The 23,335-nt window shown below is 54.7% G+C and overlaps 3 protein-coding genes across 4 annotated transcripts; 1 reads left to right on the top strand and 2 right to left on the bottom strand.

Moving 5' to 3' along the window:
• Window positions 1-35: 35 nt before the first annotated feature.
• UNC45A (unc-45 myosin chaperone A) lies at window positions 36-14,299 on the bottom strand. 2 transcript variants are annotated; one of them, XM_078449036.2, is made up of 20 exons: window positions 14,214-14,299; window positions 13,826-13,987; window positions 13,556-13,592; window positions 13,078-13,253; window positions 10,429-10,521; window positions 9,797-9,964; window positions 8,396-8,564; window positions 7,938-8,108; window positions 6,622-6,793; window positions 5,720-6,020; window positions 4,822-4,916; window positions 4,450-4,591; window positions 3,928-4,068; window positions 3,598-3,725; window positions 3,359-3,425; window positions 2,832-2,945; window positions 2,499-2,614; window positions 1,274-1,391; window positions 1,012-1,167; window positions 36-860 (listed from the first exon to the last, which is right to left on the bottom strand). In XM_078449036.2, exons 1-20 carry the CDS (start codon window positions 14,217-14,219, stop codon window positions 603-605), a joined length of 2,790 nt encoding a protein of 929 aa, XP_078305162.2. In that variant the 5' UTR covers window positions 14,220-14,299; the 3' UTR covers window positions 36-602. The 2 variants fall into 2 exon arrangements, with proteins under 2 accessions (XP_078305162.2, XP_078305161.2); XM_078449035.2 differs by having other exon boundaries at window positions 14,169-14,262.
• Window positions 14,300-14,416: 117 nt separating this feature from the next.
• Window positions 14,417-17,106, bottom strand: LOC132668657 (protein shisa-like-1). The gene is made up of 5 exons (XM_060617610.3): window positions 16,182-17,106; window positions 15,953-16,074; window positions 15,507-15,673; window positions 15,086-15,296; window positions 14,417-14,594 (listed from the first exon to the last, which is right to left on the bottom strand). The coding sequence occupies exons 3-5, from the start codon at window positions 15,607-15,609 to the stop codon at window positions 14,417-14,419; spliced, it is 492 nt and encodes a 163-aa protein (XP_060473593.1). The 5' UTR covers window positions 15,610-15,673; window positions 15,953-16,074; window positions 16,182-17,106.
• Window positions 17,053-18,694, top strand: HDDC3 (HD domain containing 3). Its single transcript, XM_060617609.3, has 4 exons — window positions 17,053-17,212; window positions 17,512-17,567; window positions 17,678-17,918; window positions 18,225-18,694. Exons 1-4 carry the CDS (start codon window positions 17,101-17,103, stop codon window positions 18,353-18,355), a joined length of 540 nt encoding a protein of 179 aa, XP_060473592.1. The 5' UTR covers window positions 17,053-17,100; the 3' UTR covers window positions 18,356-18,694.
• Window positions 18,695-23,335: the final 4,641 nt, after the last annotated feature.

Below are 23,335 nucleotides of genomic sequence, written 5' to 3'. Positions count from 1 at the left end.
ATACAAAGACAAAAATATTGAAGGGGCAGCATCTGGGAGTCCAAACCCATTTATTCCCAAGCGACGGAACAGATTTTTATTAGCTTCCTAGGTTTACCCCTTGACCCTCGAGCAGAATTAAAAAGCAACTCAGCAGGCTCCAGGGTGGAGAAGCCATTGGATTCCCTCCGTCCCGGGGGCTGTGCTGTGTAGCTCTGCTGTAGACTCAACCAGGCCTGGCTCACAGCCAGCCCTCCCTGCCTCGGGACAGGGCACACATTTCACTTCCTATACTTAGAGGGTCGAGGCAGTCCCGCTAGCAGGCTCAGGAGTTGCTCCCAGCTGGTGAGGCTGCTTGATGCGCCCTTTCCCAATGCCGGGAACCCACAGGCTGGGTTAGGATGTACCTTCCCCATTCCCCGCTCTCTACAGTAGTACAGGAAAAGGGCTCTGCTGCGTGAGGCCGGAGGCAGTGTGACTGAAGGTGATCCCTGACTTAGCAGAGGACGTCAAAGGGCAGCTACAGAGAAGCCAGTGTGCAGCATCCCAGCCCCCACCAGCCCAAGCTGCGTTATGTCCTCACTCCTCTGCTGCAACAGGTGACGTGTGCGTGAGGCAGCCCCTCATTCTCCATCCTGGTTGGGTTTGATAAGCCCATATTCCACCGCTTTTGCCAGGCAAGCTGCGGCAGCCCTTGTGACAGGGCTTTCCTTGGCCTTAGCCAGCACCGACAGGATCTCCAGCACTTCGCTCTCCATTAGGCTGCTGGCTATGTCTTTCGAGGCCTCCACCATGTTCAGTGCCACCACGGCACCCCGGTGCTGCAGCTCCTGGTTGGAGCTTAGAAGCAAGGCCTGCAGGATCTCCAGCCAGTGCGTGGTCTGCGGGAAACAGGGCAGTGCCACCACCGAGCAACAGGCTCAACCCTGGCAGAAGCACATCTGCGTGCCCTGGGATCCCCCCTGCACCCCACCAACCGCCAGCATGCAGGGAGTTCCTGGCCCACCTTCCCTCCCGCACCGAGGCACTGACCACTTGGGGGATGCGGCTGCAGAGGGAGGGCCGCATGGAGGTGAGCATGGCCAGGCCCCCAGCAGCTGCCCGCCGCAGCAGCTCGTCGTCCTCCCCGCTATACAGCACCAGCAGCTTCAGCCGGTCGTTGTCCTTGGCTTCAAACAGGTCCTGCACCTGCAGCCAGAAGAGGGGAGGGGACGGAGTCGGCTGGGGCAAAGCCTGGCGGGACACAGGTACTTCTGCATGCCTGCCCGTCTGGACTACCCGGACCAGCCCTCACCTCCTTGCTCATAGCCAAATTACACATGCACTCTGTGGCTGCCCGGCGGATCATCTCGTGCTCCTCGAACATATAGCCCTCGATCATGGGCACGGCCTTCTCCTTCAGGATCTTCTGCCTGTAGGGCCGAGGGTGGAAAGGTGAGCCTCCGCATCCACCTCCCCCACCCCAGCGTCCCCACACAATCGAGCCCCAGGCCAAGGATTTCCCAGGGGGTATCCAAAGACCCTCCTGCACCAGGTATGAATGGCACTGCCTTCCAGCTTCTTAAGCAGGCCTGGGGGACAGCATGGGACCGTGGAAAATGCTCTACAGTGGGAGTTAAGAGACCAGGGGGCTGGTGATGGTGATGCTAACAGCTAACATTTAAGCACCTACCCTGACCCCGAACTTGGACTATCTTTCCTAGTCCTCACCACGGCCCTATGGTGTAGGTGCAGGTATGATTACAACTGTTTTGCACAAGAAGAGACCAAGGGTGAGTAGTGGATAACGGGGCCAATATCACAATTAGTAGTAACAGCTGACACAGGTTGACTGTGCACGTTGCTGGGAGCCACGTTCTGTGTACTAAGTGCTTTTGCCTGCGTTTTCTCATTTACCTCTCCTTGCTACTACCCCTGTAGTACCTATGGGTACTACAACCATCCCATTTCCCAGAAGGAAAACGGAGGCATAGAGCAGCACTTCTTTGAGGTTGAGGTTGCACACCAGTAACCAGTGAAGTCAGGATTTAATAAACCCGGGCAGTCTGACTCTAGAGCTCGCACTGTCACTGCCCAATGCCTTGCCCACTCGTGGAACGCTGGCCTAGTCAAAACTGGCCCAGGGGCGCCTGGGTGGCGCAGTCGGTTAAGCGTCCGACTTCAGCCAGGTCACGATCTCGCGGTCCATGAGTTCGAGCCCCGCGTCAGGCTCTGGGCTGATGGCTCAGAGCCTGGAGCCTGATTCCGATTCTGTGTCTCCCTCTCTCTCTGCCCCTCCCCCGTTCATGCTCTGTCTCTCTCTGTCCCAAAAATAAATAAAAACCGTTGAAAAAAAAAAAAAAAAAATCTTAAAAAAAAAAAAAAAAAAAAAACTGGCCTGTCTCCCCAGCTACATAATACACAGAGGTCACCGCCAGGCTCAAATAAAGCAATGACCCAAGAGTGCCCTTCACGCTGTCAAGTGCAGTCCTGGGGTAAATGCCCTCCCTGCCCAGGCCCCCTGTCCCGAGGGACCTTACCGGAGCCTCTCACTGATCCCCGCCAGGTTGGTCAGAGCCATGAGTGCCTCGAAGTTCTGCAAGCCTGAGCAGTTGAGGTGCAACAGGGAGACGAGGGGCCGGACCACCTCGTAGATCTGTGATACATCCACCTGTCAGGGCCACTCGCCCCGCCCCCACTGCCCTGAGGGGCAGAGCCCGCCCTCAGAGAGAAGGCCACCCTCCCCACACCAGGGCTCAGCAAAGCTGCCACGTCCTGTCAGTCCCAAGGAGGAGCCATAGCCCAGGTCAGAGGCCACCAGGACCCAGTGAGAGGTGGAGGAGAGGCCAGGGCTGGGGCAGCAGGACACATACCCGCTCTCCAGGAAAAGTCATCTCTGGGTTGGAGGTGATGGTGAGCTTGGCAAGAGCCTGGGCAGCCTTTGTCTGCCCCACATCAGTGCCTTCCAGGGCCAGTGGGAGCAGAGCCTGTGGGGACAAGCCCATGAGTGTCCGAGATGTGTCCTAGCAGATCAGGCCCAAACCACCAGGCCCTGAGCCCTGACCGGGTGCTCGCCTCTCTCCTCCCCCAGGCTTGACCACATTGCTCAGATCTCTTCATGTCTCCCAGGCATCCCCTTAAGCTGCCCAAACACTTCGGGAAACACCTATTAAGGGCCAGCCACGGCTTGTGCTGGGCCCCAGACCATGCAGGTCAGTGACACGAGGGAGAGGAGGAGAACTTGGGACCCGAATGGGCACAAACCTGCCCTCGTCGGCATCACTCACTCGGCAGGAAGATGTTCCTGCCGGTCATTCGTAATGCCTTCCGGCCTCGTCTCCAGTGTGGCGGCCGCTGAGTCACGTTTTACAGACCACCAGGAAGGAGCGTGCAAGCTTACCTTGCCCCCTCCCTGAGCAACCACAGTGCCGCGGTCTTCTACGTCGTCCACCAAAGCCAGGAAGACCCTGCAGGGAGAGGGTGAAGGTGGGCGGGGGCTCTGGCTCACACCGCACCGTCTGGGCTCAGCGAAGGCAGGAAGCTACGCGGTGGCCCCTCACTCCCAGAGGCCCGGGGACCTGCTCCTCTGCAGTTACACGGACCGTCTCGAGGCTTCTGGCTGCGCCGAGGCGGCCTCACCTGGAGAGCAGCTCTCGGCAGGAATTGGTCAGCACGGGGCTCTCGGTCTTCACCATGCACGTCATGGCCGACACCACGCCCGCCGCCAGCAGCTTCTTCACCCGAGCCCGCACGAAACCTGCTTTGTCCTGGGTGGGGAGGCAGCTTATTAGCAGAAGAGCCTTGGCTGACTGGACAGGAAAAGGGGGACCCTCCGTACAGCACAAACCGATGAACAGGAGTACAAAGGGAAAGAAACTTGCTCACACGGACGTTTAAGCTGCTGTGGATGCCCCAGGTCAACTGGTCCCAAAGGCACAGAGGCCCCCAAAGCCTCTCAGGCTCCCTCACCTTGGGGTGCTGCTCCGGAACATGCTGCTTGGCGTACTTGGCCAGCTCCACCATCTTGGGGTCCGGCTCCTCATAGTCGTAGCTATTGGTGCAGTTCACCAGTGCCGAGGCCACCGCGAAGAGCACCGACCTCTCCTCGGACTGCCGGCAGCAGAGGGGCGGTCAGCCGGCCATCCCGGGGCAAAGGAGCACGGGACAAATGCTGCCCAGGTCACCGACTCTACCCCCAGCAGGACCGCTCGGGCTCCGGGATGAACGTGGGAACCTCCCAGGCCCAAGCTGGCCCCAGACTCTGGGAGCTCACACACCCGACCCCCCGAACTCCTCCAAACAGACCATCCATCCTGTCTGATGCCGCGGGTGCAGCCCAGCAGGTCTACGCCAAGGAGCACCCACGCGGGCTGCCAGCCCTCCCCACCCATCTGAGGCCACAAGAGCCTCTGGCCAAGACCTGCCAAAAGAGCTCGGTAAGTTCTAATCCTAGACGCTGTTCCCAGAGGACTACGGGAAGCCACGAGCTACCCTGCTGAGCTGGAACAGAGCCTTCAGGGCGGCCTCATCTTCCACAAACTCTTCCTTCACATCGGCGTCGAAGGTGAGGTAGGCCAGGCCCTCCACTGCCCAGCGCCGGGTGCCTGCATCGATCTGGTCATTGCACAGCCACCTGGGGACACGTGGGGTGGCGGATGACCATCAGAAGGGCTGGGGGAAGGGGCCGCCAAGACCGAGCGGGCAAAGCCACAGGCTTGTGCACCCCCTCCGCGCACGAAGCAGTTCACGTGGCAGGATCCAGGAGGGTCTGCCTGGAGGACAGCAGGGTCATGAGGAGGTCCCACCCTCCACCCAGACCTTTCTCTCGAAGGTGGGAAGCCATGGCAACACCAAATAACTCACTTTCGACACTGCTTGGCGAGTTTGAGAGTAGAGCCTTCGGCAAACTGCTTCATGCTGAAGTCCGTCCCTCCAGCCGAGCCGAGCTTGCACAGCCCCTGGAGGAGGCGGCGAGAACCAGCTGTCGGTCTCCGCGGGTGGAGGCAGAGCTGGGCTCCTCTGAGCCCGGCTCTCTCCCTGACATTCGGCCCGGCCCTCTGGAGGCCACGCACATCCACCCCAGGCTACCACCTGCAGCACCGGCAGCAAATCAGCTACTGGGGTGGCCACGTGACACACATCTGGAGAGACTGGCGTATCGTCCCCTGCGCAGGCCTGGATCCCAGCCCCTCCAGATCTACACCTGGACTTGCTCTGTTCATTTCCGTGTCAGACAAAGAGCTCTTTACAGGTGGAGCTGTGACACGTGTGGCGAGAAGACAGGTGCCTCGGCCAAGGCAACATCCTCCCGGGATGGAGAAGTCCGAGACTAATCTCATTTTCTCTCTCTGGGTTTTCAGGCCTCCCCAAGGAGGAGGACTGGCTCTCCCAAGCTGCATGGAGGCCATCCAGTGCTCAAGCCACCAGCACCTGGGGCCGCCTGCAGGCCCCGCCTTTCCGCATGGCCCCTTTGACTAGCCTGGCCCCGCGGTCCTCTTCCTCCTCCACCATCTCCTCCTGGAGCTTCTCCTACCACCTCCAGGGGGCGGCATGAGTCCTCTCAGGACGAGGCTCATCTCCCGGACTGGACCATGAGCCGCGTGGTAGAAGGAGCCAGGGCTCATGCCTCCGGCCTCGACGAGGCCCCGCACATCCCATATTTTCACCAGCATGTGCCGGAGCCGCACCCTGAGATCCGGGCCACCCGATACCCCCGCCTGCCCACCCACCCGTGTGCCCAGCCCCGGCCGGCACGTCTCACCACCAGCGCCCGGATCCGGATGCTGTCCTTCTCGCTGCGCTTATACAGGTCCTTCAGCAGCGAGACGCCGTTGGCGGTGATGAACGAGGCCCGCTTGGCCTTGCCGGCCGCGTGGATGAGGGCCTCCACGGCTACCAGCTGCTCTTCCTCCTGCTCAGAGGCACACAGAGCGATCACGCTCTCCATGACGCCACTCAGCTCCAGGGCCCGGTTGCCGGCTTCGCATGGGCCCTGCAGGAGGCAGGACACCGTCTGGATGGCCCGCAGCTTCCCGGCCAGCCCTTGGCCCTCAAACCAGCTCCTGAGGGGCACAGGGTGACAGCTGTCACACCAAAGCTGACGTAACAGGACCCTCCTTCCCCCCTCCTTCCCGTCCACCGGCCAGGCATCTGCACTACTTGGGCGGGAACAGCAAGAAAAGCCACCAATGGGCAGACTAGGATGTTCCCCAGGAGGCCAGCTGCCCATTTTCTCTCTCTGGGCTTCCAGGCCTCCCCTGATTATATGCCTGACATAGGTTACTCTCGCTCACACCACCGTCCATTGCCTTCCCTGTACTCATCAAGACCTGAAATTGTTCTACGTAGTTTACGATGTGTCTTCAGCCCCACCTGTCGCCTCCTTAAGGGTAGGAGGACTATCACGCTGCACCACCGTGTGGGAACGGATACACAGCAAGTGCTCAGGAAGCACAGGGAGTGCTCGAGGACATTGCTGCATCGTAGAACGGATCACAGAACGTCCCCGGGGAGGCCACTTTGGGAAAAGAAGTGTCCCTGTCCCCGGCTAGGCCTCCCCCAGGCTGCTCTCCCTGCCGAAAACCTTTCCCTGCCACCCTTCCCTGAGGGGTCAGGACTCCTGTCGGAGCCCCCGGCAATGAGACAAGGGGCCAATTCCCTTACTTGATGTAGTTTTCGCAGAGTCGGTGGAAATTCTCCCTCTCAGCATCACACTTCAGGTCATCGAAAAGCTTGCTGAGGAGGACGGAGGCGCTCATGCGGCTGTTCGCCGTCACCATGAGTTCCCCAGGAGGGTCCTGCACAGAGCCCCCCACCTCCAGAATCTTTTTCAGGCCTGAAAAGACACACTATTTAGGCAGCAGAATGCTAGTTCCAACCCCTAGCGGCAAAGGGAGGATGCTCCCTGGGAGAGGCACGGAGAAGAGGGACCTCTCAGGGACAAGGGCATAGGGCGTGGACAGCCACACGCAAAGCAGGCTCAGAGAGCATGGCCAGCTAACCACCACTGCCTATGGAGGCGGCTCTGGGGTCGGGGAAGGAACTCAGAAGTGAGGACTGCATGGGGGCACCTGGGTGGCTCAGTCAGTTACACATCTGACTTCGGCTCAGGTCATGATCTCTCAGGTTCGTGAGTTCGAGTCCCGCGTCAGGCTCTGTGCTGACAGCTCAGAACCTGGAGCCTGCTTTGGATTCTGTGTCTCCCTTTCTCTCTGCCCTCCCCCACTCATGCCCTGTCTCTCCTTTCCCTCTCTCAAAAAGAAACATTAAAAAATAAATAAATAAAACTAAAGAAGTGAGGACTGCATGGTGGCCCTACCCATGGGGCCAAATGTTCTGGGGACTCTGAGGCTCCTGGTCTGTAAAACTGAAGGGGAAAATAACACCCATGGTTCACACCATGACTGGGACACTGAAGGATGAGCCCCCGATAAATGTATTCATGCAGGGACTTTGCCAAACCTTCCTCACTTACGTTTTAAGGGAAAAGAGAAGTACGAATTAGTTAATGAGTATATGCGTGTATGTACGTACGTATGTAATACTCTTTTAAAGTACTCTCTCTGCCCAATGCAAGGCTCGAACTCATGACCCCAAGATCAAGAGTTGGTGTGTTCCACCAACTGAGACAGCCAGGCGCCCTGAGAAGTATGAATTTATATAGTAAACTTCTAAGCATTTTTTCTCTGAGTATAGAAGTAATTTACACTCACTGAAAAAACTTCAAACGCAGAAAGCTGGTCCAGCCTCCCCCTTAACCTGCATGCAACGTCTGCTCGATGTACAAGCATGTGCACATGCTCTCGGCTGAAGAGTCTAACTCTGAGTTCTCTAAGGATACGACGCAGCCACAGGGTACACTTCAGTGCAGACATATGGCAGGGAACAGTCCCCACTGGGGATAACTCGGCCCAGTCACCCAAGCAAGATGTAACACATACGCTCAGTGTCCTTGTCCTTCTTTAAAACTGATCACCAACCTTGGTCAATGACCCAGAGGGTGAGGCTGTTGTTGGGGTCCTTAAGAGACTTCCGGGGCACTGTTTTAATCAGGAGGGTCAGAGCGTTGTCCCGACCTTGACCAGAGACCCCCACCTCAGTCAGTAGTTCCAAGAGGTTACTGATAAGGATCTTCAGCTCCCGGGCAGGATCTGGCAATGAAAAGACATTAGTGGGCTCCACAGTGGCCCAGCCCTGTCCGGCCCCTGAACTTCCCCAGTAGGCCAGGGAGACACAGAAAAGGGAGACCTGCATCCTGGGCTCTGGCCTGGGCTCCAGCCTTCCCTGTAGGTACCCTGGCTTAGAACCTAGAGTCAAATACTGTCCCCAAGCCACATTCCTCAACAACCTGCAGCTGCAAAGAGCTGGCTTGTTTGGCTGAGCCCCTTCCCCTCCACGATCGCAACACCCAAAGGACAGTGGACCTGATTCTACTCACCCACAATGATGGCGCCTTCTTTGCCTCTGAAGCCTTTCTTGACACCTTCCTTGAGGGCATCAAATATAACCTGCAGCAGGTGGCAGGCAGCCAGGGACACGGCCTGGTTTTCCACGCCCAGGATGGAGACTACCCGCCGAGTTCCCAGCACGCTCAGGGTTGCCACTGTCTGTGTGGGACAGAGAGGGACAGAGCCTCCAGTTGGTGAAGGGCAGCTACAGAGACCCCTAAGTGTGAGTTGTGAGTGTGGCCAGAGGGGGAGAAGACATCTGGGTGGAAGGACCAGCTCCAAGTGGAATCAAAGTGGGCCTGAGGGTGTGACCAGGGGTAATGCCAGGATTATTCTGCTGGAAAGGCTTCCTAAAGAAAGCATTCCAGAGGCATCCACCACTACCTCTCCTCTCCTCGGCTCCAGTGAGAGGAGACAAGGAACACTGTGGCCCCAAGAACAGCTGCTTTGGTTCGTGTTTCCCTAGCAAGGAGTCACATAAGTCCAGACAAGCTCCGGGACTCAGCTCCAGGGACACCTAGTTCCTTTCCAATGCCAAGTGTGAGGCTCTGTCTACAGTCTGGGCATGTGGACATGCATGGAACAGACTGCAAGGTCTCTCTACCCCATTTCTAGGCTGGATATTCACACTGGCACAGGCAGGAAGGCAGAAGGAGGTAGATGCAATTCGCATGGTTTCACCACTCTTAGTCTTGGGAGACCCAGAAATACAGCCTGAGCTTGGCCCAAACATCTTTCACAGAATGTCCCACAGCTCCATCCCTGGTCTAGGAATCACGGGTGCCTCTGGAAGGAACCAAGGCTCCAGTCCCTGTCCCCTGGGTCCAGCCTGCTCAGGCAAGAGCGAGGGCGCAGACTTCATCGGGGTAGGACCGTTCTTGTGGAACTGTCTGTACTGGATGTGCCCCGTCTATGCTGAGAATCCGTTCAGGGTCAAGCCCCGCATACGTGGTCACTGTCTCGATGGTCCAGATGCTGTGGGTAACATCACTGACCACATCATTCGCTGGAGGATGCCCCGCAGGGGAAATGCCAGTTTGATGGTTAGGGAAGGACAGGGACCCTTCTCCTGGTACCAAGCTTCTCTCACCGTGTGGACGGTGCGTGAGTCTGGGGCCAGGCATCTCTGAGCCCGCCGCACACTTTAAGCCCACCAACAGCAAGGGCTTGGGGTACCGGTGGGCTGCTTTTGCTCTTTTCAGGCCCCAGCTCATCCCAAATCACATTGGGCTTTTTCAAGCTATTTTAATTTTTCCTCTCTTGTTACAGGTCTCCTTGAACTCTGCCTTCAGTTCTTCTGGGAACAAGATGAGGGGTGGGTGGCTGGGTGGGTGGAGGGAGGGACAGACAGATTGACTGAGGTAGCAACCCCGCCCCTCCGCCCCACCTACCCGAGACTGGTGCTCGGAGCAAATGCCGACCAGCGTGCGCAGAGCCGCCAGCATGAGGTCGGCCTCACCCGTGTCCAGCAGGCGTTGTAAGAGCTGAACCCCATTGCTCCGGAAGATCTTCTCCGCCCCGGCATCCTCCCGGGCCAGCACCACCAGGTTCTGGGAAGCCTGTGTCAAAGGAAGTGCGCCACACTGCGGACACTACAGGCAGCACAGGCCAGGGCAAGCAGAGACCCTGAGCTCTGGGCCTCACTGCTTCCACTCAGCACCTGAGTGACCTTGGCCATAAACTGAACCTCTCTGAACTGCAGTTTCCTCCTCTGTAAGTAGAAGGAAGAGCTTGCTCTCGGGATTGATGGTTACAGTAAACGGAATCCTGAGTCCCTGGCAGAGCCCGCCTCAGTCACCTCCATGGCCCTAGCCCCTGGCAACGAGGCGCTCAATGAACACAGGTTCCCTCTCCGTGCCTCACACCCAGGCCCCAGGCCCCAGGCCCTGAAGCTGTCGCTCAGGCTCTGGGAGCTCGGCTGCCAGAGGCACAGCAGCAGCTTCTCGGCCAACATCAGCACACAGGGAGGGGCAGCTCCAGTGGGAGTTCAGCCCCCACTCACTCAGTCCAGACATGGATATACCTTCTGCTTTTTCTCGGTGCCTTTCTCTTGGGGGTCCAAGAGTATCTGAAACATCTGTTCCACTTTGGCGTCCGTCGAGGACATGTACCGCACCTACGACAAACCAACGAGGCATGGAAGAAATCACTCTCTTAGCCAGAGACATCACATTCCCTATTTGTTCTCTTCGGCTCCTCCCACGGCCTGGCTCCGGTCTCCGGGAGGCACAGCTAGGACATTTGGGTTTAGGGCGGGCACCAAGCTACCTTGGGCAGGAAGAGACTCGCCTGGCAGCTTCACCCAAACTTCCCGAGGCTGTTTTCCTTTCTGAGCGGCTTCCCGCTTGGGCAGGACAGGTGGCGCCAATGCTGAAGGCAGTGCCATTCAGAAGGGCGGGCATCCTGTTGGCCATGAGGCAACCCATTCCCACTGCTACCCTCTATGCTGTGGCAGCATGGGTACTCTGCCCACGACACAGAACTCGGCACTGACGCCTGCTGCAAGGGAGCCAGGAGATCAGGAGGTAGTTGCTAATGCTCCCTGTGGCTCCAGAACTCTCCTCTGACAACTTCTTTCTTTTTTTTTTTAATGTTTATTTATTTTTGAGAGAAAGAGGGTGCAGGTGAGGGACAGAGACAGAGGGAGACAGAGGATCTGAAGCGGGCTCTGCACTGACAGCAGAGAGCCCGATGCGGGGCTCGAACTCACGAACCTTGAGATCATGACCTGGGCTGAAGCCCGATGTTTAATCGACTGAGCCACCCAGGTGCCCCTCAATCAGATTATTTAAAAAAACTTGTCAGAAATTGGGGCACCTGAATGGCTCAGGCAGTTAAGCATCGGGCTTCAGCCCAGGTCATGATCTCAAGGTTCGTGAGTTCAAGCCCCGCATCGGGCTCTCTGCTGTCAGTGCAGAGCCCGCTTCAGATCCTCTGTCTCCCTCTCTCTTTCTGCTCCTTCCCTGCTCACTGTCTCAAAAATAATAAATGAAATAATAAAATAATCTGATTAAGACCATCCTAGGCCCTCCCTCCACCCAGGGTTACGGACAGGGGCACATACCTAGCCCATGCACCACTCCCGGCTTCCCCCTTTGCATTCAGGGCAGACGGACAAATCTGTCATGGCACATTCTGCTAGCCCCGGGCCATCTGCTTCCTAATCCTTCTCAACACAGGGCCCTAGGCAGCTCCTGCTGACCACACAGAGCTGGCATGGAGACGAAACGATGTGCCTTCCCAGGTCTCAAGCTTTCAGTAAGGTGTCTGCCATGGTATTTCCTGCTTTCACTGTGCCAGCGTTGTAACATCACGTTATCTGATTAATTCAAGCTTGGACATTGTTCAAGATGGTCTTCAGATATTTTTTCTCCTAAGGTAACTTTTAAACATATGTACTATACAAACAATTCTGTTCCTAGATCATAAAAGTAATGGATGAAGCAAAATCTCCTTTGAAAAACCCCGTCGGGAGGGAGGGGGGAACTGACTGGCTCGGTCGCTTCAGGGTCCGACTCTTGATTTCGACCCAGATCATGATCTCACAGTTGTGAGATCGAGCCCCACCTTGGGCTCCACACTCAGCGTGGACAGAGCCTGCTTAAGATTCTCACTCCGACTCCCTCTGCCCCTCCCCCACTCGCATGAGCGCACTCTCTCAAACAAAACATCAATCGACTCCTTTACCAAGGAGTCATGCTGTTATCATTCTGACGTATATTTTTAAAAAGATTTTTCTTCATATTTACACACCCAAACGGACCCACAGCAAAAACATGGTATCATTTTGAGAGTGTATGTGGGGTAGTGTTTTAACATAAACGGTATCATACAGTGTGTGTTACAGCCCACTTTGCTTTTTCATTTAACAAGTAGCCTCTTTTCACCTCTACACACGTGGATCTACCTATTCTTGGTGACGACGGCATAGGAGTCTATAGTAAGGGCAGCACCCAGTTTATTTAGCCATTCCCCTACTGCCGGCGGTAAGACAAAGCTCCAATTTAATTTTTCATTACTACAAACAAGTCTGAAATAAACATACACACGCCTGCTTGCGTACATGGGCAAGGCTTCTCTAGGGAAGGCAACAAGAAGTAAACATACTGGATCACAGAGAATGCTCATTTAAAATTTTAAGACATATGCTAAGGAGATGTACCAATTTATACCAACTCCAGCAGTGGGTGAGCAAGCCCACCACTTAAGTGTCTGCCTCCCTAATTCTAGCAGAGTGTAAAAGCTTAAAAAGTTTGCCAAATGAGTGCCTGGGTGGTTCAGTTGGTTAAGCATCTGACTCCAGCTCAGGTCATAATCTCGCGGTTCATGAGTTCGAGCCCTGCCTCGGGCTCTGTGCTGACAGCTCAGAGCCTAGAGCCTGCTTCAGATTCTGGGTCTCGCTCGCTCTCTGCCCCTCCTCCGCTCACTCGCGCGCTCTCTCTCAAAAATATATAAACATTAGGAAGAAAAAGCTTGCCAAAGAGACAACCAAAAAACGGCACGTTGCTGTTATTTCTGTTTGCTTTTCCCTAAATACTAGCAAGACTGAGCCTCATTCCATAAGCTCATTTGCCATCAGTATCTCCTCTCTGTGTTTACACCCTTTGCCCAGATCCATTGGCCAATGTCCCTCTACCACCTCTCTCTCCTCCACCCCATGTCATTTACATACCTTCTCCTGAATCTGGCCCCCGATGTTTCTCAGGGCCTCCTGGAAAACTTTGTTCTTCGGCTCCAGGCTCACACATCTCTGCAGGTCAAGGACAGCCTGGTCAAGACGGCCCAACTTCTCTAGGGCTTGGCTGCGCCGGTAAAGTGCTTTGACATCCCCTCCGTCCTTTTCAATGGCTGAGTACAAACGGGAGCTCCGTCAGCACCCATGAGGCCACCAATCTCCAGGCAAGAGCAGTAGGGGAAAGATCTCGAGGGCCAGAGGAAGGTGGGGGGACAGATGTGGGACTCAGTAATCCAGCCTCAGAAAAGGTGAGGGTAGCTGCAGAAAAGGAAATGCCCAAGGAAGTGGGAAAGAAAGAAAGCAGAGGTGTTTCAGGGGCCAAAGGAAAAGGAGAATGTGAACATGCGGTGGTCCCAGAATCCCTGCCCCCCAGGAGAAGCCCCACAGCTCCACACCACCGCCCACAGTCCCCCACCTTTGGATGCTTCGGTTTCGGCTTTGTCGTAATCTTCCTGCAAGAAGAGGTTCAGGGGCTTGAGAGGCTGGTCATCTCCCTTTCCCAGCACTAGCAGGGCAGCAGGGTAGTTCCCTAGAGCCACTCGATTCACCACCACCCGGAGGCCCAAGAGACATCAGACCAGTGTAGGTGGCCTGGGAAGGTGAATGCCCAACCGGGGCCCAAGCAGCAGCGAGACGGGGAAACCGGGCCGTGGCAGGGCAGAGGAAGAGCAGTGGGCTCCCTCACCAGCTTCAGGTGGCAGGCGGCCCGGTTTCGATGCAGGATCGCCTGGTCCTGAGGCGTCGCACCCAGACCCAGGGCCTGAGTGTAGGCCGTCAGGGCGCCCTCGTAGTCCCCGCATTTGAACAACTCGTTGCCCTCCTTCCGCAGCTGCTCCACTGAGCTGGCCTGTGGAGGGAATGGGTGGAAACACTGGGGGTGGGCTCCAGCCAGGGCCGGGGAGCTGGGAGAGAGGAGACTGGGGGTCAGGGGCAAATCCCATGGAGGGCCAAGACTTGGGGAGAAGGAGGGTCGGGAACGGTCAGAACAGGTGGGAAGTAGCCATGGCGCGGGCGGGACGGGTACGCACCCCGGGGGCAGCCGGCCGGGGCTCGGGGGTGCCTGGACCACTCACAGTCATCGCGGAGCCAGAGTCCGAGGCGCGCGCAAGCGCAGTCTCTGGGGCGGGGTGGGATCAGGCTCCGGAATCTGGCGTCGGCGGCCCCGCCCCGGTCCTGCGTCAGAGCGCGTGTCAGGGAAGGGGCGGGGCCAACGCGAGAGCGCGCCGGGCGAGGGGGCGGGGCTCGGGTCCGCGGCGCAGAGTAGCCGTGGGCGCGCCTAGTGTGTTCCAGCAGAGATCCGCAGGGGGCGCGCGGCAGAGGACCCAGAGGGAGGCCCGAGGCTGCCTGGGCGCCGACCCCCTGCCCGACTGCGGCAGAAGTGCACGAGGTCGGCGGTCATCAGGGCCACGAGCAGCAGGGTATAGAGGCCCAGCGCTAGGAGCGGACCCCGGCCCCTGTGGGAGAGGCGAGAGTATCAAGGTGCTGGCCCCAGCCGCGCGCTCACTGCTGCAGCCTTTGGGTTACTGAGCCCCTTAGAGTCCGGAGAAAGCTCGGGACACCCCTCTCCCCAGATAAATGTAGAATTCCTAACTAGAAATTCAGGGGGCTCGCAGGTGCGGTGAAACCATTCATGGACGGATTCAGGATTGGAAACCCCACCCATAACGGGTGTAATCCGCGGACTACAAAATCCTCTTAGTCTAGACACCCGTCCCACCCCGCCCCAGCCCCACGATGCATGCAGTGGCTCCCTGTTATCCGCTTACACAGCCTCCTGAACTTCCTCCACAAAACTGTTTGTAATCATGCATTCACGCGATTTTCTGTTCGAAGTCGGCCCCTCCACTAGTCTGTACTAAGCCTTTCGCCCCAGAATTTAAAAACAGAGCCCCGGATGCTGGAACACCTGTCAGGATCCCAGTGGCTCTGGGGCTGGTGTTCTCACCTGAGGAGGGGTGGGGGCGGAAGGGCGGACAGGTTGACCTGGTACAAGGCCTCAAATTCAGCCCGGGTGCAGCAGGAGCCCCCTGCAGCCTGCAGGTGACAGCAGTAAGCTTCCTCCGGGGTATCCGACAGCCGAGGACAGAAAAAACCGGGGTAGTGGCGGCCATCAGCATCCCAGCTAGTCTGGCACAAGTGGGGGTGGTGGGCCAGTGCTGAAGGGAGGAGGAGCAAGGGGGATGGAGACGGGCAAGCATGGTCTGCCCACACCCCACTTCGACCGCTCTGGAGAGTGAAAAGGACCGTTCTCAAAAGGGCAGACTCCTTTCTCCCCACAAGCTCCCCAGAGCAGCCCATCATCCCCTGCTGAAATGACAGGGGATCCGAAGAGGGGACCGCGCAGAGTGGAGAGGAGAGCGCTGTACCTGAAAGAGAGATGGGCTGAGCAAGCGTCACCCAGCTGAAAAGCAGCAGTAGCCCCGCGCTGAGGGCTGTGAGCAAAAGGCCCAGCCTCCTCTGAAAGTCCATGCGCGGTCACCTCCACCTCGGTCCTAGCCGTGGGAACCCCGACATCTCTCTTTCTAAGCCATGGCTGCAGACAGTAAGGAAATAAAAATCAAAACCACAAGGCCCCTGGGCACCATTAATACAAACCTGAAGCTTCTCTGTCACCAACCTCTAGAGAGAGATGAAAGGGACTGAGTTTCTATCTTCTGATGGAAAACATGGGGACTGTGTCTCCAAGCTGCCTAAGGTTTTCTGAGCTGAAGGGGGAAAGCCTCAGAAGACCAGAGGGCAGAAGCAAGCATGAGAGAGAAGCTGAGCCATGAGCCTGACGAACAGACAAGCGTTTCTGTCTACGCACTCTCACCTTCCAGGCTGTTGTGGAAGCCTTGGGAATTCTGATCGTTCCATTTCAGGCCCCAGGGACCTCAGTGACAGCTCTGGAGCTTTCCTCCCTAACTTCTGCATCATGACAACCACCAAGACTAGCTGAAAAACAAGGGCAAGTCCTTCCATTAACTTTTCCCTTGAGCCCTCATCTGCCCCAGCTACCAGCCAAAAGCACAAAAGCTACCAGTCTGATTGGAGAGCTGTACCTCACAACTAGCCAGTCCCAGTGCACAGGAGAAGCTCTTCCAGGGTCTCCGGGTCTCTCTTGCCCCTTAAACCTCATAGATACCATCTGCTGTGTCAGGGGATTTCTCTCGGAGGCTGATGGCCACCAGCCAGCAGTGTTGTTATCCTAGGGCCTACTGAGGCCTGACAATGCCACGCTCCCAGAACAACAAGACAACAGTTAGCACCCGAGGGGCCCACAGCAGGTGCCTGGGGACTGAAGCAGGAACACTTATGGCACAAGAAAGAAATGCAAACATTTTGTCCAGGCACCTGAGAACAAAGAAGACAGTTCTTGCAGAAACATCACTGCCGCCTGTGAGTCTACTGGGCAGGCTTCTAGTGTAGGCTCTAATTTCCAGAAGATCAGGCCCAAAGGTGAGGCTCCCATGCCCATAGCAACCAGTCCCATCCCTGCAGGGAAAACCACTTTTGGACCACTTTGAGAATTTTCAGAGCATTGACAGATTGAAGGTTGTCTTTTCATGGGAGGAGAGGATCCTCCTGGGAGAGGCTGTCTTTGACCCCAGAGGCTAGGTGAACCGCCCTTCCTCCAAGGTACCATAGCCCCCTATATCTTCCAGCCCTGGATGTGGCACACTGTGAGGACACTGTCTTATTTCTTGTTTGTCTTCCTCCTTCCCCGAGACTGTGGCCTCCCAGGGAGCCCCGCCATGTTCTTCCTGCACCTTCCGGAGAGCGCCCGCGCCAGGGGCTGCGATGCTGAGAGCAGCTCCCAAACTCCCTTACTCTCTCCGCCAGGATATCAGCTGCAGAGAACCAGTCTGAGCCAGAACCCGCCCCCCCCCCCCGGCCTCCGAGGCGCCAGGGGGCGCTGTGAACGCTCCGTCCCGGGCTCCAGGGGCTCTGGGGACCTCAGTCGCCTGCCCCACCCCGGCGATGGGCTCCGAGGCCACGCAGCTAGTGGAGGCTGCCGACTTCGCAGCTCGCAAGCACCGACTGCAGCGGCGGAAGGACCCCGAAGGGACACCCTACATCAACCACCCTATCGGTGGGCGCACCGCCTCGGGAGCAGCCGCAGCGGCGTCTAGGGGGTGGGGACCGGGACGGGAACGCGGAGGGCCTACACCTCATTGAGCACCTGCTCTGTGCCAGGCACCTTTCGTGTTTAAGCCTCACAACAACCCGGGGCGGTAGGCATCACTGTTCCTCTGCACAGTTGACACCCAAAGAGAGTAAAGGACTTGCCCAAGATCATCTGGCTAGTGAGAAGCCACATCTGGCTCTACAGAATCCACAACACGCAGCCTGGGACTCCTTCAGTTCTGACTTCCTGCTTTGCCCCGTCAGGTGTGGCTCGGATCCTGACCCATGAGGCGGGAGTCACTGACATTGTGGTGTTACAGGTAACTCTCGTCGTTCCTCCACTAGGAGCTAGGGTGGGGATCGGGGGCCCCATTCAGCCCTGAGCACCCCTTGGCTGGAGCCGCAGGGCTAAGTGGAAGCCTGTCCCCAGGCAGCGCTGCTCCATGACACGGTGGAGGACACAGACACCACCCTGGATGAGGTGGAGCTGCACTTCGGGGCACAAGTGCGACGCCTGGTGGAGGAGGTAACAGATGACAAGACTCTGCCCAAGCTGGAGAGAAAGCGGCTGCAGGTGGAGCAGGCTCCCCACAGCAGTCCCGGGGCTAAACTGGTGAAGCTGGCAGACAAGCTGTACAATCTGAGGGACCTGAATCGCTGCACCCCAGAGGGTACGCTCCCCCCACCTGCCCTGAGGGGAAGGGGAGGGACGCCCACCTTCCCCAGGCACAGGTTGGTCAGTTCCCCTGGAAAGAAAAGAGCCTGGGCTTTCTTGTTGACTCCCCAAGCTAATACTAGACCACTCTGGTCTCCTCTCACACCGTAGAAATAACAGTAACTGGGCCCAGGGCAAGTGTTCTGGACAGATCCCATCAGGCACTCATCTCATGGCTGTGCACCACGCCCTCCAGGAAGTGGGCAAAATCCAATACTGTCCTGGATGTCCTATGAGCAGTTTTCTGTCCGTTCTCATGCAGGATGGTCTGAACATCGAGTCCAGGAATACTTCGAGTGGGCAGCGCAAGTGGTGAAGGGGCTTCAGGGAACAAACCGACAGCTGGAAGAGGCTCTAAAGCAGCTGTTTAAGGAGCGGGGGCTGACACTCTGAGCAGTGCTTGCAGCCACCAGGTGGCCCAGACTTCAGCCTCCTCCGGCCAGAAAGGAATCATATTCCAACCTTTTGGTGCCTCTGGATCTCACTCCCTGATTTATTCAGCCCAGATATCTCTCAAGGTTTCCTGCCAACTAAGCTGAGCCCTGGATTGAGGAAATCAGATGCAGCTCATCCATTTCTAACGCATTTACTGCCCCTTCTCCTTGGGTCTCTTTGCTATTTTGCACGGGCCAAAACCCTGCCCCCCTCCCCGCCCCCCCAGGGACTTGGGCTTATATAAACACTCGTTCATAAGTCATTATGGAAAATAAAACATTTTGGGTAAAGGTTTAAGTTCTTGCTGCTCCTTCCCCAACCTCCTGAATGGGGAACTGGGATGCAGGATTCAGCATGGCAGGGTTCCAATTGTGTGTCCCCCGGGGAAAGGTTCCTCAGGTTGAGCGCCTCAACCCCTCTGAGCCTGGTTTCCTTAACAGTGAGACAGGCTGTGTAATTATTAGGCTTAGATTATGTGACGTCTCAGATGGAGCCTGACACATAGGCGCTCAAAAAATGGTAGTCGTCGTCCTCCTTAAGAAAACGGGACGGGATGACTGACGTTTTGGAAAGGAATGCCACCTGCTTACTGGCTGCTCTTGCTGAGCCCTGGAGAGACCCCAGGAGCAATATGACAGGGCCGGTGGGGGACTGCGGGTCCCAGACCGCAGCCCATCCCAGGTCTCAGCGCTAGCCTTCTGCCAGTGCCTTGGGTTGCTAAGTGACATGGACTTCCGGGCACCTCCGGAAGTGGTCGGGGCGGCCCAGCCCGCGAGCCCTGGGGTGGGCGGAGTTTAGGGTAGGGGGCGGGCCGCTTCGTGGCGCCGCGGGCAGAGGTCTTCCGGTGAAGGGTGTTTAGTCACTGCTGAGCAGCTGGGGCTTATTGGCCCCTCGGAAAGGGTACGCCTGGGAGGTGAGGAAATCGTTGTTAGGTCAAAGGCCATTTCGTGCTAGACCACGATGGTTACGTACCCAACGAACGCCCATCGCGGTGTCTGTCGGGGGGACATTGGTGAAAGGCAACAAGGTGGCCTTTAAAAGGAAAGGAGTGGGGCATCTGGGTGGCTCAGTCGGTTGAGTGTCGGGCTCAGGTCATGATCTCACAGTTCGTGGGTTCGAGCCCCGCATCAGGCTCTGTGCTGACCGCTTGCTCAGAGCCTGGAGCCTGCTTCAGATTCTGTGTCTCCTACTCTCTGTGCCCCTCCCCCATTCACACTTTGTCTGACTCTGTTTCTCGAAAATAAATGTTAAAAAAAAAAAATTATAAAAGGAAGGAGTTTATTGGGGCGCCTGGTGGCGCAGTCAGTCGAGCTTCCCACTTCCGCTCAGGTCATGATCTCACGGTTTTTGAGTTCGAGCCCCGAATTCGACAGCTCAGAGCCTGGAGCCTGACTCGGATTCTGTGTCTCCCTCTCTCTGCCCCTCCCCTGCTCGCACTCTGTCTCTCTCAAAAATAAAAAAAAAATTTTAATAAACATTTTTTTTAAAAAGTATAAAGGAATCGAGTTTCAGGACCATCCCAAGTAAACAGATCAGCAGAGTTCAATGTAATCCTCTTAAGGCAGACTGGGGTGTGGTATGTTTTGGAGAATTTTGGTTTTAGTTTTTTTAATAAATTAGTTTGGGGGGGTAGGTTTACAGGATTTTTAAAAATTTTATTCCCTTAAACTTTATATATATATACACACACACACACATACATACACACACATATGTAATAAATCTACAGTTTTTAAGTGACCTAAAATTAAGCCTTCAGGACAATAAAAATCACCCTACTGAATGCAGGGGTAAATTGTCACAAGGTGCTTGCTGTTTTACAAAAACACCTTTTAACTTGTGTTACTTCATCTGTTCTTTATAATAACTACATGAGACAGTGAAGGGTAGGGATACTGTTCTCCTTTCACAGAGACAAAATGCAAGGCTCAGGGAGGTGAGAAGACTTGTTAACGATCAAATAAAGAGACAGTAACAGAAGACCACAATCCCCTCTCTTTTTGCCACACTACTGGGCCTTTAAAAAAATTTTTTTAAGTTTACTTATTTACTTTTAAGTAATCCCTACACCCAACATGGGGCTGGAACTCACCATGCCAAAATCGAGAGTCTTGCTCTGCTGACTGAGCCAGCCAGACGCCCCTCCCCCCCCTTTTTTTTAATTTTTTTTTAACGTTTATTTATTTTTGAGACAGAGAGAGACAGAGCATGAACAGGGGAGGAGCAGAGAGAGAGGGAGACACAGAATCCGAAACAGGCTCCAGGTTCTGAGCTGTCAGCACAGAGCCCGACACGGGGCTCGAACTCAGGGACCGTGAGATCATGACCTGAGCCGAAGTCGGACGATTAACCGACCAAGCCACCCAGGCGCCCCCCCACCCCCACCCCGGGCCTTTTTAACCAGACAAAAGTGACCACACTGAGATCAGCTCCAACTACTGGACATGGTAAAGATCAGGTCTGAAGTGGCTAGTGGGGCTGGATGGATGATGAGTCCAAGGCCTCCCTAGATGTTTGATTTGAGCCGATGTAGTAGGTATCTGTTTTTTTAATCTGTTAAATATGTATTTTTAAACAACCAGAAACTTCAAAGTTCGAAGTACAGAATAAGGAACTTTTTCCCCTGAGCCATTTGAGATTACGGGCATACCTTGAAGACATCGTGGGTTCTGTTGCAGACCACGACAATAAAGAGAATATCACAATAAAGCGAGTCAAATGTACTTTCTGGTTTCCCAGTGCCTATAAAAGTTAGGTTTACATTATACTGCAGCATATTAAGTGTGCAACAGCATCAGGTCTCTAAGAAAATAGTATATGTACCTTAATTTTAAAATACTTTATTGCCAAAAAAAATGCTAACCATCATCTGAGCCCTCAGTGAGTCATAATCTTTTTGCTGGTGAAGTATCTGTCTTGATGGCTGCTGACCAGGGTGTTGGTTGCTGAAGGTGGGGTGGCTGCGGCAGTTTCTTAAAATAAGACAGTGAAGTTTGCCGCACTGACTGACCCTGCTAATGATTTCTCTGTAGTGGACAATGCTGTGTGATAGCATTTTACCCACAGTAGTACTTTTAAAATGGGAGTCAACCCAGATTTAAGTAATATTGCAGGGGCGCCTGGGTGGCTCAGTCAGTTAAGCGGCCGACTTTGGCTCAGGTCATGATCTCGCAGTCTGTGAGTTCGAGCCCCGTGTCGGGCTCTGTGCTGACAGCTCAGAGCCTGGAGCCTGTTTCAGATTCTGTGTCTCCCTCTCTCTCTGACCCTCCCCCGTTCATGCTCTCTCTCTCTGTCTCAAAAATAAAAAATAAACGTTAAAAAAAAAAAAAATTAAAAAAAAAAAAATAAGTAATATTGCAAATCCTTTGTTGTCATTTCAACAGTCGTCACGGCATCGCACTAGTAAATTCCATCTCAAGAAACCACTTTCTTTGCTTATCCACAGGAAACAACTCCTCCTCGCCCAGTCACGTTTGATCCTGAGATTGCAGTGACGACTCAGGCCCATCTTCAGGCTCCACTTCTGATCCTAGTTCTTTTGCCGTTGTTTCCACCGCGTCTGCAGTGACTTCCTCCACGGAAGTCTTGACCCTCTCAAAGTCATCCGAGAGTTTGGCATCAGTATTTCCCAATTGGAATCCTGTTAATGTTGATATTTTGGTTTCTTCCCATGAACCTTGCATGTTCTTAATGGCATCGAGAGTGGTGTGAATCTTTTCCAGAAGGATTATTGCCTGTGCTTTTGGTGTCCTAAGAAATCACTGCCAGATTCCTCATTAAGATTTCCTCCTATTTTCTTCTAAGAGTTTTATAGTTTTAGCTGTTACATTTGGGCCTTTGATCCATTTTAATTTTTGTATATGGTGTAAGATAAGCTTCCAACTTCATTCTTTGGTATGTGGCTATCCAATTTTTCCAACACCATTTGTTGAAAAGACTGTCCTTAGAGTACTTGGAGTATTTTATCTTAAGTATATATCACTCTGTAAACCTTTTTTTTTTTTTTTTTTTAAAGCAATCTCTGTACCCAGCGCTAGGCTCGAACTCACAACCCCGAGACCCAGAGTCACATGCTCTACCAACTAAGCCAGCCAGGCACCCCTGTAACTTTCTTTTCCTTTAGCAATGCTCATGAGATGTATCATGTTGATGCTCATAAGTGTTTAGCTCACTCCTTTGAACTACTTTATAGTATTTCGCCATATGAATGGACAGTATTTTATTTTTATGCATTCCCCTTTCTGATAGACAATTAAGTTTTGTTTTCAGCTTTTCACTACACCATGTAATGCTCCAGTGAACATCCTCATCCTCAAAAATTCCCTTGTGCGTGTGAATCTTGAGGTGTGCTTATATTTCTTCCGAACAAGGACCCCTGGAATAACACTTAACATTATTGCTATCTAGAATTCTCATTCTGGTTCTTTTTAAGCTATATTATAATTTATAGCCAGTGCTTATTAGGTATACCCCCCCCCTTGGTTGATGCACCCTGGATTTTTTTCCCAAGTACACCTTTTTTCTTCCACTGAAGTTTTGCACACTGCAAACTCTCAGCCTTTGGATGTTTGAAATGTCATTTCCCCCTCACTCTGAATGACAGTGTAGCTAATACCAAATCCAGAGTTAGTGGTTATGTTCTCTAAGTGTGAATGTACTATTCCCTGGTCTTCAGGTACCCTGTTCACTGTTGCTAACTGTCTGCTGTCATCTGATAGTCTTTCCTTATGGAGTTTCTTTCCTAAAAATCTGGTTGATTTTTAGGGATTTATTTGCAATATATGTAGGTGAGGATTGTTTTTTTTAATGTACCTTTCTTGGAACTTGGGTGAGTACTTTCACAAGGACGCACACCTGTCTTCGTGTCTGAAGAGTGCCTCCACTTTCCTTTTGAAGGCTTCCTCTTCCCTATTCACTAGTCTCTCCTAAAAGAGCTAC

Source organism: Panthera onca, chromosome B3 (assembly GCF_046562875.1).
Source record: "Panthera onca isolate mPanOnc1 chromosome B3, mPanOnc1 haplotype 2, whole genome shotgun sequence".
Lineage (NCBI taxonomy): Eukaryota > Metazoa > Chordata > Mammalia > Carnivora > Felidae > Panthera > Panthera onca.
The sequence above is the reverse complement of the archived record's forward strand: the minus strand, read 5'-3'. Positions and strand labels throughout refer to the sequence as shown.